The following is a 16,765-nucleotide window of genomic DNA, read 5'->3' as shown; positions in this document are numbered from 1 at the left end:
CAGAGAAAGCTCGGGAAGCAGGCTCCCTGTTGAGCAGAGAGCCTGACATGGGGCTCATCCCAGGACCCTGCGATCATGACTGGAGCTGAAATCAGAGGCTTAATCCACTGAACCACCCAGGCGCCCCAAGGATAGTGGATTTTTACAAAAAAAATTTCTATAAATAGAAACTGAACTGGATCCTTATTCTGTTGCAAGAGTTGAAAGTGCCCAGGAGATCATGCATTCGTGGATAGGAAAAAGACAAAGGTAAGAACATAAGAAAAAGTAGAGTACTTTAAAAGAAATTAATGCCAGTCAGGCTTTTTGAAAATTGGAGCAGTTAGGAGCTTCAGGTCCACTGGAGACAGCTGGGCTTTTAGCCACTGTAATACTATATGGGCCTGTGGGAACACCAGGATTAAGGTGGCTTAAACACCAACACACTGTGGCCTTAAATCTGATAACAGCTGGTAGGGTGGGTAGTGAGGGCAACTGTTGCTATAAATGGAAATCATTTAATAAAGGGATCAGGGAAATTCCTGAACAATTAGTTCAGAAAATGAATGAATCATTGTTTGTTATTCAATTTAAGTGTTAAACATTTACACTCAATGTTCAGAAAATAAATGAATCATTGTTTGTTATTCAATTTACAGTGGTTAAACATTTACACTCGGTGTTGAGGATAACCATAGCAGATTTAGAAATATGTCTTTATTTTGTTTTATTTTTAAGTAAGTTCTACACCCAACATGGGGCTTACACTCACAACCCTGAGATCAAGAGTCACATGCTCTACTGACTGAGCCAGCCAGGCACCCTTAGAAATATGTCTTTAGGGGCGCCTGGGTGGCTCAGTGGGTTAAGCCTCTGCCTCCGGCTCAGGTCATGTGTAGTCTCAGTGTCCTGGGATCGAGCCTGGAGCCTCGCATTGCATCGGGCTCTCTGCTCAGCAGGGAGCCTGCTTCCCCCTCTCCCTCTGCCTGCCTTTCCGCCTACTTGTGATCTCTCTCTCTGTCAAATAAATAAATAAAATCTTAAAAAAAAAAAGAAATATGTCTTTAGTTTGGCATTTTTAGTTGCAGAGACAAAACACAGTGAAATGTCACATGACCTGTTATAAGCTGTATTGCTCAATTTCATGAACTAACCCTTAGATGTGGAAGTTTGAGAATAATTGCTTTTTCATTATAATTAGATCCGGGTTGTCCCCACAACAATGTCATCTTCAGTTATGTGCATCTGAAGACGTGTTTTGAGCATGGGAAGTGGGGCGCGATCACAGCCCCAGTGTGGGAAATGCAGACAGATCCAAGTGGGGTGTGTGAACTTCATCATGTGAGTTGTGGCAGAGAAAATGTTGAGAATTGCTGCTTTACTAAGGAAGAGATGTTAAAAAATAAATAGGCAATACCTATATCTGACCTAAGGAAGTAGTATCACCTAACTTCTTACGCTGAAGTATGTAGAGTACAGACATTAATCCAGCGATGCCCCATGGGCTGACATGGGCCATTTAAAAACAACATTAAGTAGACGGCATCAGGAAATGAAAAATGAATCTCCCAGCCCCAGGTGTGTGTCTCCACTCTGCAAAAGTTTTCAGTGGCTCCCCTTTGCCTGCAGAATAAGTACGTACTACTGAGGGTAACATTCCAGCTCTCCTTGTGTCTGGTCATTGTTCCAGCATTGACCCAGCAAATTATTGGTCATTTCCCAGTGTGGTGTAGCCCATGGTCTTGTCAGATAGCTACTCCTGTCTCCTGTGTCCCCCACATGGATGCCTTGACTCAAGCCAGTGCCTCTCCATGGGAGAACTTGACATTCTCTGAGTACAAACTCAGCCCATGTTTAGTGAGTTAGAACAGTGCCTCCTTCCCTCACAGATGACCGACTTCCCAGATTCCTCGCCTCCCCCACCTCAGTGTGAGTTCGGTCTCTCTCGTTGAACCCTGCAGCAAGTTGCCTGCACTCCTGGATGGCATGCCTTAGGCATGCCCTATATGTGTTTATGCCTCAGCTCAGGCTGGGGACTGCTCAAAGGCAAGGTTTGTGTCTTGTTTATCTTTTTTTTTTTTTTTTTTTAAGATTTTATTTATTTATTTGACAGAGAGAGACAAAGTGAGAGAGGGAACACAAGCGGGGTGGGGGGTGGGAGAGGGAGAAGCCGGCTTCCCACCAAGTAGGGAGCCCAGTGCAGGGGTCAATCCCAGGACCCTGGAATCATGACCTGAGCCGAAGGCAGACGCTTAACCACTGAGCCATCCAGGCGCCCTTGTGTCTTGTTTATCTTTAAGGCCCTCTGTTACCAAGCTCAAGGCACAACACACAGTAGATGCCCATAAAGGCTTGTGAAAGGAAGGTAGAGTGGAAAGAACAAGGAAGGAAGGAAAGAAGGAATTGAAAATATTGTAAAATCCTCTGGGTATTTGAAGGATGGAGTATTCTTTAAGACATGCCCCTTCCCCTCCATTTTTGAGGGAAGAACCCCTGGCAGGGTGAGAGTTTTTAGGAGTCCAAAAAGGCAGAGTTGTTGGTTCAGTCCTTTCTGGCTGTTTCTGGAAGGCTTGTCCACCTTGCAGGCACCTTCTCTTTGCATCTATCTGTCCAGTAACTGGTTGTTTCCATACAAGGAGCTGAGTAGCAGCTGCACATCCAGCCTCTTGACTCTGACAGATGATATAACCCAGGACAGACTCCAGAGCAAGGAGTGAGTGGGGCCGGCTGGCCAGGGCAAAGCATGCTCAGGGCTGCAGGCAGAGCCCAGAGGTGGGCTTTGGCGCCTTCCTTTGTCCTCTGTGCTGGACGCAGTGGAGGCAGCTGGAACTCTTATAAGCATAATATCCCTGGAAAGACTGTGGTCACTATTCTAAAGGGTTGCTGTGAAGGTTTAAAAGAGGAGAATTGCTTATAACATCTGTTTGAAAATTGCAGAGTGTTGTGAAAATGGGAGTTACTATTCTCTACAAGCACTGGAAAAAGGGCCTCGGAAGAAAAATGGGACTTCCCAAAGGTCTCCTGGCTAAGGCTGGCTGGAGGAAGCATCTTTCTCTTGGAATCCAAAAAGCGGTTTTGGACTTCCTGTCTTCTGGATACTCTCTCTCTCTTTCTCACTGGGGAAAGTAAGTAGGAGGGGAGGTATTTCTGTTAGAGAATTACCTGCCCCTCCTACGGGGGTTCTCCTCTAGCTGGGAGGTCTTCCTTGCTGGCGGCTGCCTGAGAAGATGCTGGAGGAGAGCAGGAGCTCTGAGATCACCTGGCCTGACCTCCCCACATGGCAGATGGGCTGGTGGACCAGGCTGACAACTGAGCCCTCATCTCGTGCAAGGCTCACTGAGCTCGCTCTTTTACATTTCATTTCACCTTCAAAATCACTCTGAGAGTGGTGGGATTTGGGAACTTCTTTGTAATTTTCTTCTTGCTTGAATTTCTTAAAATAGTTAAGCATGTTTCATTAACAAGTAATATTCATCTGTCTAAAAAATTTCAAGATCTAGGTGTTGTTATTCCCATTTTCACATAAGGAGACAAAGACTCAGAGAGTTTAGGTAACCTGCTTGAGGTCACACAGCTGGTAGCTACTAGAATCAGGAGTTGAACCCAGCTCTGACTGACTCCAGGTCTGACCTTCCATAATACCCATTCTTCCATCAGTCAGGGAGATGGAGACCAGAGGGATAGGATTTTTTTTTTTTTTAAATTAATCTCCTTCCTGCCTTCCTGACACTTCCGTGCATACCCTATGGGAAGGAGCAGGTTTTCTTCCATCTCTACGTTCCTGTTACTCAAAGTTACAGCTCAGCATCACCCAGGAACTTGTTAGAAATGCAGAATCTCAGGCCCCACTGCAGAGCTACTGAATTGGAACCTGAATTTAACAAGGTCTCTGCCGATGTGTATGCACACTGATGTTCGAGAAGCCCAGCTCTGCTTCACACCCACCCCCTCCTCCTTCCCGGTTCCAGCCTTAGGGCTAAGCCTTAGTGGCAGGTGAGGTGTTGGAGAGAAACGTCGGCTTCATCCCAAGGAGATTTAAATTAGGAGATAACTCACAATGCTTTTCACCAGGATTTAAAACTTGACTTTAGGGGTGCCTGGGTGACTCAGTGGGTTAAAGCCTCTGCCTTCGGCTCAGGTCATGATCCCAGGGTCCTGGGATCAAGCCCTACATGGGGCTCTCTGCTCAGCAGGGAGCCTGCTTCCTCCTCTCTCTCTGCCTACTTGTGATCTCTGTCTGTCAAATAAATAAATAAAATCTTTTAAAAATAAATAAATAAAACTTGACTCTAGGCCCTAGAAAACTTGTAGGATGGATTGTAAAACAAGTGTGTGAGCCTGTAGAAAATAGTTTGGATAGTTTGGTGGCTAACATCTGGAACCCACTATGAGTTCACTATGAGAAAAAAATAATCATTTCAAATTAATCACATGTTCTTCTTACGAGAAGTAATAAAAATTCATTATAGCAAAGTGTAAAGACTGTCATGAGACAATATGATAGTGACATGATGTTGAACTGATAGTTGAATTGATTAAGGACCAATAATTGATTGTATAGTGTTTGTGGAGGTCTCTCTAACACCCGGTCTGGAGTGTCTTTATGCTGCAGTACGGGGCCTCTCTCTCTAGCCTTCTCCTGGTCAGAGTGGTTGTTAGTGACTTAGAAGGCACAAGGGGCTTTCCACTAGAATTTCGTGTGAACGTTTTATAGCTATCGTTCATGGCAGGTAGATTATTCTATAATTAGGCCCCATTAGAAGTGTAGTGAGTCAGTTCATGGGATCCTGGAGGCAGGTTCCAGTACAGATGTATTGCCTCCCTTCGAGCCAGGCTAAGAAAATTTGAGCTTTATAAGCAGCGTGGACCAAGGAGAAGGCAATGCCAGAGGTCCATCCCTGGGGCAGACCGTAAGGGGGTGTTGTCTAAACAGAATTTAAAAACAATAACAGAACTGACATTTAAAAACCTAACTAAAGACTTGGTTTTAATTGTCACCTTGCATCAGTAATTCTAAACAATGTCAAGGATACAATACTCTTCTTTGGTTTGGGGGGGGGGGGGGGGGGGGGGGGGGGGGGGGAGTCTACCTTGGTCTCTGTTCAAAACAATTGTTTTTGCATAAACTTCAAATTAGCACGTTTTAAAATCACTTGCCCTTCAATTAATATTGTATCTTGCCCAAAGGTTAAGCCAGAGGACTCTTCTGTCATCTGGTCGACACCTAACACCCATGCCCTCCACCACGTGTTTGTTGCAAGAGCAAGTTCTTAAGGTTCTCCGTTGCTTGGCCATGGTTCATGTCTCCAGCCCCTGTGCTACTACGTCTTCCTGAAGTTTAAGTACATTAGAAATAAGTGGAGCCCACAAAGATGAAGCAGCAGAACTTCTCTGTTATTCTAGGTGACCACCTGAAGTTTGTGGTTCTGTTTAAAATGTGAAACAGTGAAATAGTGCAGGAACTGCAAAGCGTAATATTTGGTAGGTGCAAATTTCAGTTTCCACATGAAATATGTCTATGAATGTGAATATATCTGGATATATATGCTTGAGTATATTGAGGATATTATGCTTGAGTAGTCTAAAAATATCTAAAAATTGGGTGTAAAATGCTAGAGCAGTCCCAATGTGGGGTTGTTCCCTGATGGCACCCCTAGAGCAGATAGGCATAGAACTCCATGTGACAAGTCACAAGTGACAACCAGCATGATTGTGCTTGCTTCTCTTTCCTCTCTCACCGTTTCCCTTTCTTTCCTGCCTTGGGTTTGTATTCCTGTTCTGGGTCCTGAGACCCCAGAAGTGGGCGTCTGCTCCTCCTTCCTCTTCCCAACCTAAGACTTGCTCTTAGGCCTGTATCATCTTCTGAGAGAAGTGATGGCAGAATGAAAGTTCAAAGTGGTCTGGACCATTTGGAATACTATCAGCTAGGGATAAAGGGGAAGCCCCCCACTTCAGGTTAAAAAAGTTCAATGTCATGAAGAAATTTTGGGGAATGTTGGATAGGTTCACTGTCTTGGTCATGGTGATGGTTTCACAGGTATGTGCATATGTCTGAGTCTATAAAGTTAAAGATTTTGGATAGGTATGTCAGTCATACCTCAAAGCTATTTTAAAAAACACAGCATTGTATGGACACATTGGGGGAAGCTTTGATTTGGCTGCAGCACCCTTAAGAAAACTTGGGAGGTTCTGGTGTCTAGATTTGTCATTTGATCTTAAATAACTGTGAATTTTTTTGCTGAAAGATTTAACGGAATCACAATGTTCAGATCCAGGAAATGTGATACCGTACTCTGTTCTGGGTACCATAATTATGAAGCACTGTGACCCGCCATCCACCTTTGAGCGGCCAGGAAACAGAATTTGGAGCCTCATTGGAATCCAAATTACTTGGGCTCTTCCGCAGTTCAGTCTCTGCTGATGAGCTTCACATGCCTGCCAGAGAATGCTATCTTGACTTGAGGCAGATGTGAGAAATTTATAGCTTCCCATCTCTAGGGCTTTGTTGACGCCATTACATGATCAGGGTCCCTGCCCGTGTGTTCCGTTCTGCTGGAGCGCTCATGGCAGATGACCTTCTCAAACAGGGAATACCCTCCGTGGCATAGCTACGATGGGTGCAGATTCTTTGCAATTCTAAATATGCCAGTGTAATTCTACCCTTCCTCTCTCGCTGGGAAAGCTTAAGGGATCACAGAGGAAGGAGGAAGACATTATTATGGGGATAACCTTGAACCTGTTCTAAACTTAGAAATAACCACTAACCTTCCATGCCTGTGAGTACTTCATGGTTAATAACAATTATTAGCAATGCACCTCATAGTAGTTGGGGACACAGTGGTGTGTTGAGTTGGCAACCCAGAGACTGAAAACTGGACTTTAGGAAACCCAGGACCTAGCTTAGAGTAATAGCCCATGCAGTGCCCTCAGCTTGGCTCTCTACCTGTCTGTCCATTTCTTGATGCTGTCCTGGGACCATGGGGCTTGGCCTTTGGGCTATTGCCCTGGCATTGGCCACTGGATCTTGCTTGATTGCCCTGCTGTGTCCACCTTCCTTTGGCTGCAGGGACCCGCTGTAGGCACACTGAGACCAGAATGGGATTGTTGAAGGGACTGGGAATATTTAACGTTGAGAGGGGAAGTGAAGGGGAGTCACGCCAGTGGTCTTCAGATTCTTGAAGCACTGACCTGCCCAGGTCTGTTCCATGGGACAAGGATCCAGAGAGCCCAATGAGATGACAGGAGTATGTTTCTTGGGAAGGCAAATTTGAGCCTATCATGAAGAGGAAATCTGCCATAGTTAGGACTGGTCAACAATGGACTAACTCTTCTTGGAAGCAGTGCAATCTTTTTTACTATGGGAATTTCAAAAAGGCTCGGTTAGGGATGGACACAAGGGATTTCTGTACTTGTATGTTTTATTGAAGTTTTTTTTTTTTTTCAGGCTCTAGAACATATGATTCTAAAAACCCCTATTTTCCTATGCTTTTGGATCCCTCTTTAGACTATAAACTCCAGCCTGAGTTTACATACCCATTTTCCCCGGGAAGCTCCATGCTTCTGTGCGTACTGATGAACTTCTTTTCATCATTTCTCTGCTTCAGGGGCCAGGATTTCTTTTCCCCACATTGCAGAGATACTGAGATATTGCGCATCATACCAGATTTCACTCGCTCTTGGTGTTAGGTTATGTCTTGAAGTACGTTTCCTTCATGCTAACTATACCCTTTTCTGCCTGAAAGACAGCCCCCATCTGGGAGACACACAGCTCTCTCTTGGGAACACTGGGGGCTGGGAGCATGGGGTAAGGAAACTCATCTGCCTATGCCTCTCCCCCTCTCCTCCTCAGTGAGCAGGCATGAACTTCTCTTCACTGCCACTCACTCTCTGAGCCAGGAGAATACAGTGGATGACCTCAGTGACATCAGTGACCTTGTAATTGTTACTCTTGCAAAACGCACAGAACTGTGACATGTATCACAATGTGCGGACCCCATTTTGTGTAAAATGTATCATGTTTCATGTTCCCTCATATTGTAGATATGCGTTTTATTCTTCAGGGAAAGGGTCACTGCATTTCAAGAATGAGAAGTTCATGTCACACAGAGCACTCCCTCCCATGCTGTGGTGCCAGTGACCTGTGGCTTTTGGCAGGGGGACCATGAGGAATTTCCACCCGGTCCCTTGGCCTGGAAGACTTCCTGGGCTCCTCAAGTGTCTGTTCAAGTGTGTTCCAGGAACACCCCATGGGTCCACTATTCTAGCCTCCTTATGCAGGTTCACTCACTCTGACGGCTTATGTATTCCCAGTGCCAACCAAATAGGGGTCATAAATCTACACTTGCTGAGTTAAATTGAAAGGCTTATAAAGCAGGGTGCAATAGTATCTCCCACATGGTGCCCAATGTCTAGTGCATTCCTTTTCTGTTGTGCCACCCCAGTCACCCGTTTCTCCCTCCGTTTCCAGCCTGGTTAACTTTGTGTGCCACACCTGCTTCAAGAGGCAGGATGCGAAGCTCCATCGCTGTGGGCAGTGCAAGTTTGCCCACTACTGTGACCGCACATGCCAGAAGGATGCTTGGCTGAACCACAAGAATGAGTGTTCGGCCATCAAGAGATACGGGAAGGTGCCCAATGAGAACATCAGGTCAGAGCTGGGCCTTGGGGGTGGTACTTAGGATTCCCAAATGTCAGGTGGGGAAAGGCCTTAGTAACAAGCATTCCCAGGCCCAAGGAAGCCAGGCTGTGTGCAAGTCAGGATAGAGCCTCAAAAAGACTGGAGAGGGGTACTTCTGCATCTGGGAGCCCATCTAGAACTGGATGTCTGCAGCAGCCATTCCAGTCCACAACCACTGGTTGGAGCTGGCGGCAGACCCCTTCTCGATGGCTCTCTAGGGTTTAAGTCTTTTTTAATTGACCTGCCAATGTTTAAAAAATTGGGAAAGGCCACATTAAAAAAAATAAGGATTTCTGGTTTCCTTTCTTTCTTTCTTTCTTTCATCTATCTATCTTTTTTTTTAGGATTTCTGGTTTCTCTTGAAAAAAATAATCTCAAGATTTGGCCAAACGAGCTAGAACTCAATAGCAGCAGCTGCCTTGAAAAAATGAAGAAAAAAATGCAGAGCTTTTTAAAAAACGTTTTTATTTAAATTACAGTTCGTTAGCAGAGAGTGTAGTATGAGTTTCGAGTGTACGAGGTAGTGATTCAACATTTCCTCCTGTCACCCGGTGCTCATCAAAACAGGTGCCCTTCTCAGTACCCATCGCCTACTTTTCCCCATTCCCCTCCCGACCGCCAGTAGCCATCAGTGGGTTCTCCATGGTTGTATGGCAGCTCATCCTCCATCATCAGATTATGGAAGCAGCCCATGTGTCCATCAGCTGATGAATGGACCAGGAAGATGCGGTCCACACACACACACACACACACACACACACACACACTGGAATACAATATATACATATATTGTGTATATATATACACATATACATATACATATATATACAATAGTATACTATATATATATATACATATACATATACATATATATATAATGGAATATTACACACCATAGAAAAGAATGAAATCATTTGCAATGACATAGAGCTAATGACTATTTTTTTCAAAGAGTATTATCCTAAATGAAATAAATCAGAGAAAGACAAATACCCTCTGATTTCATTCATATGCGGAATTTAAGAAACAAAGCAAAAGACCAAAGGGAAAGAAAGAGAGAGGCACACCAAGAAAAAAATGCAGAGCTTTTTAAGCACCACAGCCCGCTAGTCCCTGGGCTTGTGCAAACTGCCCTCCATCCTCATTACACGGGAAAGGCATTTGCAATTGTTACTGGTAACCCTGGCGGCTAAGGCCAGAAATCTCAGGGCCTGCACTGCCAAGTAGGGCTGCGGGTTGGTGCTGGGAAGTGAGAGTGGAGAGCAGAGGAGAAGTGGAAGGTGAAATTGGGAGCATTTTCACCAGGTTTGTAGGGTGTGAAGTTAAAGTACAGAATGGAATGATCATATCCTAGAAATTTTTAAGAAACTACAAAATGAAATGGCTCGGTCAACCTTCGCATCCCCTTTAGTTTCATCTGTTGAACTCCTGCTTCTTTAAAAAAATTGTCCTTTTGGGGTGCCTGGGTGGCTCCTTCATTACGCATCTGCCTTTGGCTCGGGTCACGATCCCAGAATCTTGGGATTGAGACCCACATCGGGCTCCCTGCTCAGTAGGAAGCCTGCTTCTCCCTCTGCTTCTGCCTGCTGCTCCCCCTGCTTGTGCTCTCTCTCTCTCTCTGTCAAATAAATAAATAAAATCTTTAAAACAAACAAACAAACAAATGCTCTTTTGCGATTTTATTTTACTTATTTTAATTTTTAAAAAAGCTTTACTGAGATATAATTGGCATATTAGATTATAAAATATTTAAGCTGTACATAATGGTGACTTGATATATGTATACATTGTGAAAGGACGCCACCCCCCATCTAGTTAATTAACATGTCTATCACCCAACATATCCATCCTTTTTTTTTTCAAGTGAGAACTTTTATGTTCTATTCTACTCTCTTAGCAGATTTCAATGATACAATACAGTGTTATCAACTATAGTCACCATGTTTTACATTAGATCCTCAGACCTTATTCATCTTATAGCTGAAAGTTTGTGCTTTTACTAAGCCTCTCCCTGTTTCCTCCACTCCCCAGAGCCTGGCAACCACTTTTCTCGTTTCTGTGAGTTTGACTTCTTTCTTTCTTTTTTCTCCTTCCTTCCTTCCTTCCTTCTGTCCTTCTTTCTTTTCTCTTTCTTTCTAAGATACTATATATAGCAGATACCATGCAGTTTTTGTCTGCGTCTGGTTTGTTTCACTTAGCATAATGCCCTCAAGGTCCATCCATGCAGTCTTAAGTGGCAGGATTTTCTTCTTTCTTGTGGGTCCATCCATGCAGTCTTAAGTGGCAGGATTTTCTTCTTTCTCGTGGGTCCATCCATGCTGTCTTAAGTGGCAGGATTTTCTTCTTTCTCGTGGCGGAATAATATTCCATTATGTATGTTTATTGCATCTTCTTTATCCTTTCATCCACTGATGGACACCTAGGTTGTTTCCATATCTTGGCTCTTATAAATCATCCTGCAGTAAACATGGGAGTGCAAATAGTTCCTCACTATCCTACTTAGTCTTTCAAGCCCAAAGTAAATGTTACCTTCCGTGATGGGGAGCTCACTCACTTTATCTGCACAGTCCCAGTTGGTAATATCTTCTGATACTGAGTTGAAATCTTTTTCCCATTTGTCTTTACTCTCTAAGCTCTGTGACCCTTTCCCTAATATTCGGAGGTAACAGATACTCTGCCTGAACCTTATTTTCTCCAGTACTGTCCTGAGCTCCGTGTGGGGATACCTTGGTTCCCAAGCACCTGGGATGCCCAGCAGGGCATCTTTGCAGAAATAACTCTGTGATCCAAACAAGAGGAGAAGCAGGCCTGTTCTTTGCCAAGGGGGTCCCTCAAGGGACAGATCTGCCTTAGGCCACCAGACCCCTGCAGGTGCCTGGCCAGTATGCATTCAGTGAGTAGCTGAGAGTTGCCAAATGTCCCTCAGTCATAGGCTTCATCTTGTGGTCAGTTAACAAGGAGACCCTCACTGCACTCAGGGTGACGTGCACGCCTGTCTCACTCAATGCCCTGTGCTCTCTAGGACTCCCTCCTGTCCCACCTTGCCTCCATTCCTCCTCCAGGCCAGTCCCAGCCAGGCCAGTCCCTCCCTGCTTCCTGCATATGCCCAGCCTCTGGCTGCCCCCGAGCCTTTGCTTATACTGTTTCCCCACCTGGATTGTCTTCCCACTTCTCTCCCTAAGCACTAAGACTCTAAGTTCACACACATGTGGACATCCAACATATTACTTTGTCTTCCAAATACCACATCAGGGGATGTGTATTATCCCTCTTGTGGCTAAGTTCAGGGAGGTTCAAATGAATTGCCCAAGGTCATACAGTAACTTGAAACAGACATGAACCCAGGCTATTAGACTCCTTCTCCAGTGCCCATCTCAGTGAGCCATACTATCAGGAGAGACCAGGCTGCCATAGCTCAGTGTCCCCAGACCCCTTTCATGGTCTCAAAGACCCCATGAGCCCTGGTTCCTGCCCCCTTCTCTACCTTTATTTGCTCTGTACTCCTCACTCCCTAGGCTCCAGCCACCTTGGCCTTCTTACTGTTTCTCCACCATGTCAAACTAGTTCCTTCTTCAGGGTCTTTGTGCCCACTGCTCCTTCTCCCTCTGCCCAGAGCCCGCTCCTTCTGTTCATTCCATTTTCAGCTCCGGGGCTCCCCCTCCACGTCACCTCTTCTGATCACCATGGCTTCCCTTCCCCCAGCCACTCTCTATCATATGACCCTATTTTATTCTCTGCATAGCACTTAGCACTAGTTTCCATTTGTAACTTGGGTCTCCCCCTCTATGAAAAGCTCCATGAAATTCCGTCTATACAGTTCAACACTGCCTGGCACGCGGTAGGTAGTCAGTAAGTGCTTCTGGAACGAACCACTGCGTCGGGACATCCCTAACCCTGCCCCTGTCTACAGGCTGGCGGCCCGCCTCATGTGGCGGGTGGAGAGAGAGGGCACCGGGCTCACCGAGGGCTGCCTGGTCGCTGTGGATGGCCTGCAGAACCACGTGGAGCACTTTGGGGAGGAGGAGCAGAAGGAGCTGCGGGTGGACGTGGACACCTTCTTGCAGTATTGGCCGCCCCAGAGCCAGCAGTTCAGCATGCAGTACATTTCGCACATCTTCGGCGTGGTACGGTGCCTCATGACGTCGCAGAGGCTGGGGGTGGGGGGTGGGCAGTGGTGGTGACCGCTGGGATCGGTCTGCCAAGACGTATTCAGAGCCCGCAGGGCAGAGTGGGAGGGGAGGCTGAGAGAAGGACTGGAGGGGACAGAGGCCCAAAGTAAAGAACTTTCACCCCCTTTCTTTCTTTCTGGATTTCCTTACTAGGAAGTCATTCCCTCCCTCTCGGAAGCTGGCATCGCACGCACAAACTATTTGTTATCTCCAAATGGTAGATTTGGATAGAAATTTACCCTCTTGGTTATCTGTACTTTCTACTTTTTCTCCTGTTCGTATTGAAAACAAAGACCCATCACTATCCCTTGTTGCCCACCAGTCACATTGAAAATGAGATCATTCCTTTTCCCAGACACGGTGGACAGGGTAATGGAAAGCCTGGAGCTGGGGGCTGTGGACATTGGGGAGAGGAGAGGAAGGACTTTTGGAGAGTGCTGTCTTGGAGCAGCAAAGCCAGACCTCTTGTAGCCCTAAGAGTCTAAGAGGTGGTGGAGGCTTAGGCCATACAACACCCACACCCCTACACACACACAGACACACTAAGTCAGGCAGAGCAGGGCAGAGAGTGAGAGACCAAGATAGAGACCATAGAAGACTCATGTGAGACCCAGATACAGGAAAAGGAGGAGACTTCTCAGAACCAACATTTCTGTCTTTGGCCTTTGTATAGAATACAACTACCCAAAACTTCCAAGGTGGCCTTGCATTTTAGCAAGTACGGTACTCCCCCAGGGTGCTTATCTCGAGGGTCCTTTGGAGTGACCTAGAGAATAGGAGACTCTCTACGCTTCTCCAGAATGCGACCGAGTCTTCTATTTTGTTGAACTCTCAGCAGCCGGGATGGTGTTCTGTCCCTGATCTATGTATGTTAACTGACTCTTTCATCTTTTCCTCTGGGTAGATTAGCTGCAATGGCTTCACGCTCAGTGACCAGAGGGGCCTGCAGGCGGTGGGCGTGGGTATCTTCCCCAACCTGGGCCTGGTGAACCACGACTGCTGGCCCAACTGCACCGTCATATTTAACAATGGCAAGTGAGTATGTCTTTAACTGGGGATGGTGTGATGGGGATGGGGAGACCTCACAGTGTTTTCTCCACTTGACCTAAACCAAACCATGGGACCTGCACTAGTATGGATTTCAACTGGGCAGCAAATAGAAATTTCATTCTAGAATCATAGTGGATAAGAGAAAGGTAATGAGGAGGATAGTAAAGAATTCCACATGGGTAATTTCTGGGTCTTTGCGTGTTTCTTGAGGCTGCCTAGATGTGTTAGGTAAACCTCTGACTACTGCTTTAAAGCTTGAAGCCTGGGATTATCTATCTAGAGGTCACTGTAGAACAGCATCAGCTGAGAAGGGGCTGAGGCAGAGCATATATTAGTCAAGGTCCCAACAGAAATCAGAAGGCACGCTCAGAGTTTACCCAAAGAGAATTTAGTAACAGGACAATCTATAGAAGTAAGGGTAAAGTTTAAGAAACTAACAAGGAATGGTGAGATGTCCAGAGTCTAGCAATAGTATGAAACCATTACTGCCTCTAGACCTAGGGGTCAGGTGTACCATATTGTTCCTGCAACTGGTGAGAGCTGTAGCCATGGGAGAAGTTCCTTTCTCTACCCACAACCCAATAGCTTAGCTGTACTGGTAGAGAAAGCAGCTGCTGCTGGAACCATTGCAAGGCAGAAAGGCAGAGAGGGAGCTGGGTGACTAAATACCCCAACCTCTCTCTCCTCCCACTTTCTGATCTCCTCCCATTGGCCAAAATCCAACCAGAGGCCAGAGAGCAAAGGACCCTGAGCAATGAAGCCCTTTAGAAGCCCACACCCCTCGCCCCACACTCCAAAGGCACAGATCAAGGGACAGAAAGACAAAGAATATGTCTTGGGGGTGAGCACAAGTGGAGAAGTCAGCAAACAGGAAGAGACTCTTGTTGTCCATGGCTCAGGGCTGGGGGGGATTTGGGGGAACAAGACCTAAGCAGTATTACTCATTTTGCTCTTAGAGATGAGATAAGCTTTTATGACAGATGCAAGTCAACTCTGAGCCATCAACAGTGAGCAGATTTCCTTTTCCAAAACTTCCTGGAAACCAGAGACAGTGCTTTCTGGTTTTCAGTCAGGAATCAAGCCTACACCCCAGTCTAGCAGGGCCTCTGATTCCCCTATTCCTTCCTATTTCTGGAAACAAGGGCCTGCATGACACCAGGCTCTCGAGCAAGTGAGAAAGTCACTCAAGACAGAGAAATTTATTTGGGACCCAAATGGTAATTTTCCCATGGCACTTGCAGTTTGCTTCCTAAGCCTCTTGGGGTCACTGGCGTGGACCTCATGGAATCCTCCTCAGAGGAGCTGTTGTCCCAGGTTAGCCTGGTTGGATCAAATCCAGCCACATACAGGGCTGGCCTTTCAGGATGTCACTGCCCCAAGTCATGGTGACCCGGGGCTCCCCTTGTGACATGTGACAGCCACAGGAACCCGGGAGCCCTTTCTTCAGATCATTCCTGGTGTCTATTCCGGCTTCTTTGCATCCACTAACTTTGAGCAGCCACATTGTACCTGGCTTCTTGGCTGTTGTGCAAGAGAAGGTGACTACAGTCACCACCCAGCTGCCTGCCATAGTGGAAAGAACCCAATTCTAACCCCAACAAACTTTATACATGACCTGTGTGACCTAACCAGTCTCCATACACAGTTCACACAGTCCCCCAAGATAGACATCAAAGAGGCAACACTTACTCGGCCAAGGTGCTTGTGAGTGGGATAACAATAGCATCCCATTACAGTTTTGGGCACCTACTTTGAAATGTACTATCTCATGGAACTGCATTTCCAGGTTACAGTGGAGCATACTGAGCCTAGGAACGACGAGGACCTTTGAATCCAGAACTTTTCATTCCAGAGCCAGTGTGCTTTCTGCTATACCAGGCTGCGTCTGGTCAAGGGAGCCCTGCTGGAAGGGGCTGGGATGTAAAGCTGGTTGTCATGGCCAAAACTTTGATCGCACTAGCTGGGTTGCTGTGCCCCCTTGCTAGCTGTGCTGAACTAGCCAATGGTAATGATTCCCATTCGGGTGTCTGTTTTGTCTTTCAGTCATGAGGCAGTGAAATCCATGTTTCACACCCAGATGAGGTGGGTCAGTCTTTGCAAGCATCCCTTCTCCTCTGACCCATCTCCCTCACTTGCCTGGTTTGCTGGGCCCACCCTTCCCGAGACTCCGCGGCTGCTTCTCGGCTGTAATGTTCTCCTGCGTCCCCAAATCCTTATCCTTGCTGAATGCTGTATTTTAAATGCATACATATGAATCATCTTGTTCCTCACCCACCCACTCCCTGCTGTGCCTTTGCTTTCCTTTGCTTCTTTTCTTCCCCGTCTTTCACGCCTGACTTCTCTCACTCCCCCAGCCCCAAAGCATGATGGTCCCTTCTAGTCCACATCACCTTAGCAAAGCCCACACTGTCCCTCAAAGTCCTGCTTATCATAAAAGGAGGACTGCTGATTTTATTGACCTACTAAAGAAGTGTGTTTGTTTATAACCCCCAACTTCCCACCCATACTGGCTTCTGAAAATAGTCCCTGTAACTGTGATAATTTTGATAAATATTTATTCACACTATTCTGTTTACTGCTTCTGGCCAATTGTGAATTAGTGTTGTAGGTTAGATTTTGCTCTGACTTTTCTTAATGACAAATAAATAACCCCAGATGGGTCTTTTTCTCAGGTTTGGTTTAAAAGGACTTGAAATGTTCTTTGGATTAAGAACCAAACTCTGCGTGGGAGTTTGGGCTCTGGGAAGGCAGGGGTAGAAGTGGTTGGTGCATTGGAGTCTGTGTTGGCCTGCGTCACACCTGACTTTAGATGATTTCCATCATTCCCTGGGCCTTTACTTCCACATCTATAGAGCCAAGGTCAGGATGAGACGTCTCTAGGGACCTTCCT

The 16,765-nt window shown here is 46.1% G+C and overlaps 1 protein-coding gene across 2 annotated transcripts in view; it reads left to right on the top strand.

The window, feature by feature from the left end:
• The window catches only part of SMYD1 (SET and MYND domain containing 1), a 39,048-nt gene that overhangs the window by 9,000 nt on the left and 13,283 nt on the right, over positions 1 to 16,765 (top strand). Inside the window, exons 2-5 of one of the 2 annotated variants that reach the window (XM_032880609.1) lie at positions 8,447 to 8,626; positions 12,567 to 12,780; positions 13,730 to 13,860; positions 15,919 to 15,957. In XM_032880609.1, coding sequence (XP_032736500.1) covers positions 8,447 to 8,626; positions 12,567 to 12,780; positions 13,730 to 13,860; positions 15,919 to 15,957 — 564 coding nt within the window. The remainder of the gene's footprint in view (positions 1 to 8,446; positions 8,627 to 12,566; positions 12,781 to 13,729; positions 13,861 to 15,918; positions 15,958 to 16,765) is intronic. The other variant, XM_032880610.1, reaches the window with a different exon arrangement.

This window comes from Lontra canadensis, unplaced genomic scaffold (genome assembly GCF_010015895.1).
Source record: "Lontra canadensis isolate GAN:19392208 unplaced genomic scaffold, GSC_riverotter_1.0 scaffold71, whole genome shotgun sequence".
In the NCBI taxonomy this organism is placed as follows: Eukaryota; Metazoa; Chordata; class Mammalia; order Carnivora; family Mustelidae; genus Lontra; species Lontra canadensis.
The sequence above is the reverse complement of the archived record's forward strand: the minus strand, read 5'-3'. Positions and strand labels throughout refer to the sequence as shown.